The 1,629-nt window shown below is 40.3% G+C and overlaps 1 protein-coding gene across 1 annotated transcript; it reads left to right on the top strand.

Moving 5' to 3' along the window:
* The first annotated feature begins 240 nt into the window (after nt 1-240).
* LOC114312923 (vacuolar iron transporter homolog 4) lies at nt 241-1,315 on the top strand. The gene has a single exon (XM_028259213.2). The coding sequence runs from the start codon at nt 297-299 to the stop codon at nt 987-989; it is 693 nt and encodes a 230-aa protein (XP_028115014.2). The 5' UTR covers nt 241-296; the 3' UTR covers nt 990-1,315.
* Nucleotides 1,316-1,629: the final 314 nt, after the last annotated feature.

Genomic DNA, 1,629 nt, shown 5'->3' with positions numbered 1-1,629 from the left:
ATTTTAAATTTTTATATTAATTTTTTTGACTAATTTAATCAGCTCCTAAACATGCCGTTAGTATGTGTTGCCGTTAGTTTTTTTTATTTATTTAATATATGACATATTGAAGGGAATTCCATTTAATATTATTGATTTTTTTTATTACCCAACACATTAATTAACAAAATAAAATAATAAAATTTATAACATTTCACTTTCCTATAAATACCCCCACCGAGGAGTGTGTCCTCCACACGTCTCCATATCCATTACAACAAATACACGCACATATATCTTCTTTTTCTTCTTCTTACATGGCTTCTTCAACCCAAGCTCAAACCCACCTCAACCAAACAAAACATGAGACTCCGAACGTTGTTGATGATGTTGAGAGACAACGACAACCACACACCATGGAACGGGAACCCCTCGAGCTCGAGGTCGTCGATTACTCGAAGCGAGCCCAGTGGCTCCGAGCCGCCGTATTAGGTGCAAATGATGGGCTGCTCTCGACCGCATCGCTGATGATGGGTGTCGGAGCGGTCCGAAAAGATGTCAAGACCATGATCCTCACCGGGATAGCCGGAACAGTCGGCGGAGCTTGTAGCATGGCGATCGGAGAGTTTGTCTCGGTGTACTCGCAGTACGATATAGAGATGAGTCAGATAAAGAGAGGGGGTGGGGAGAGAGAGATGAGTGAAAGTGAAATTGAGGAGATGAAGAAGCACTTGCCGAGTCCGTTGGCAGCAGCAGCGGCGTCAGCGGCGGCGTTCGTGGTGGGGGCGGTGGTGCCTCTGTTGGCCGCAGCTTTTATTAAGGATTATTGGGTTAGGGTTGGGGTGGTGGTGGCGGCAGTGAGTTTTGCACTGCTAGGGTTTGGAGGGTTGAGTGCAGTGCTTGGGAGGGCACCTGTGGGGAAATCTTCACTTAGGATTTTGGTTGGAGGGTGGTTGGCCATGGGGATCACTTTTGGCTTAACCAAGTTGATTGGTTCTGCTGGAATTTAAATTTTGAGAAGTAGTAGAAAAAAAGGGTATTTGAAAATTAGATGTATGGATCAAATGTATTTTGTGTGAGATTAAATCTGTTCCATATACTTTATTTTCTCGGTAGGTAGTTTCTATTTTCTTTTTTTTTTTTTTTTACTAGGGTTTGGAAGCTTTTCAGTGTGGTTGTACTTTAATGGTCTTCCTTTTATGTTGTTGTGAAGGTTCATAAAAAGGGCTTGCTTGGAAAAGAAGCAAAGTCGTAGATCTAGAGCAAGGGGATGAGTTTTTTGTTTGTTTATGTTTGTTTTCATTACTTTTCTTCCTTAATCTGCAGTTTAATGATACCAGACTCTCTCTCTCTCTCTCTCTCTCTCTCTCTCTCTCTCTCTCTCTCTCTCTCTCTCTCTCTCTCTCTCAGAAGGTACTAGGTTGAATCCCATGTTGGAGCACACAAGAATAATGAACCAAACTATGAACCACAACCAGGAATAAATATGATTCCCACCTACAAATACAATATTTGGTTAAAATTTAACAGCATAACTTTGTTCTCCCATTACCAGTAGGTTTATTTTTTTGAAAGAACAACACAATGTTTGGTTTAAAAAAAATAAATTTACCATTTAAAAAATTGAGTTTTTTGTTTTCTGTATTTTTA

The sequence above is a fragment of the Camellia sinensis genome, chromosome 12, assembly GCF_055761805.1.
Source record: "Camellia sinensis isolate YWXY chromosome 12, ASM5576180v1, whole genome shotgun sequence".
Taxonomy (NCBI): Eukaryota; Viridiplantae; Streptophyta; class Magnoliopsida; order Ericales; family Theaceae; genus Camellia; species Camellia sinensis.
This window is presented reverse-complemented; position numbering and strand designations above follow the sequence as displayed.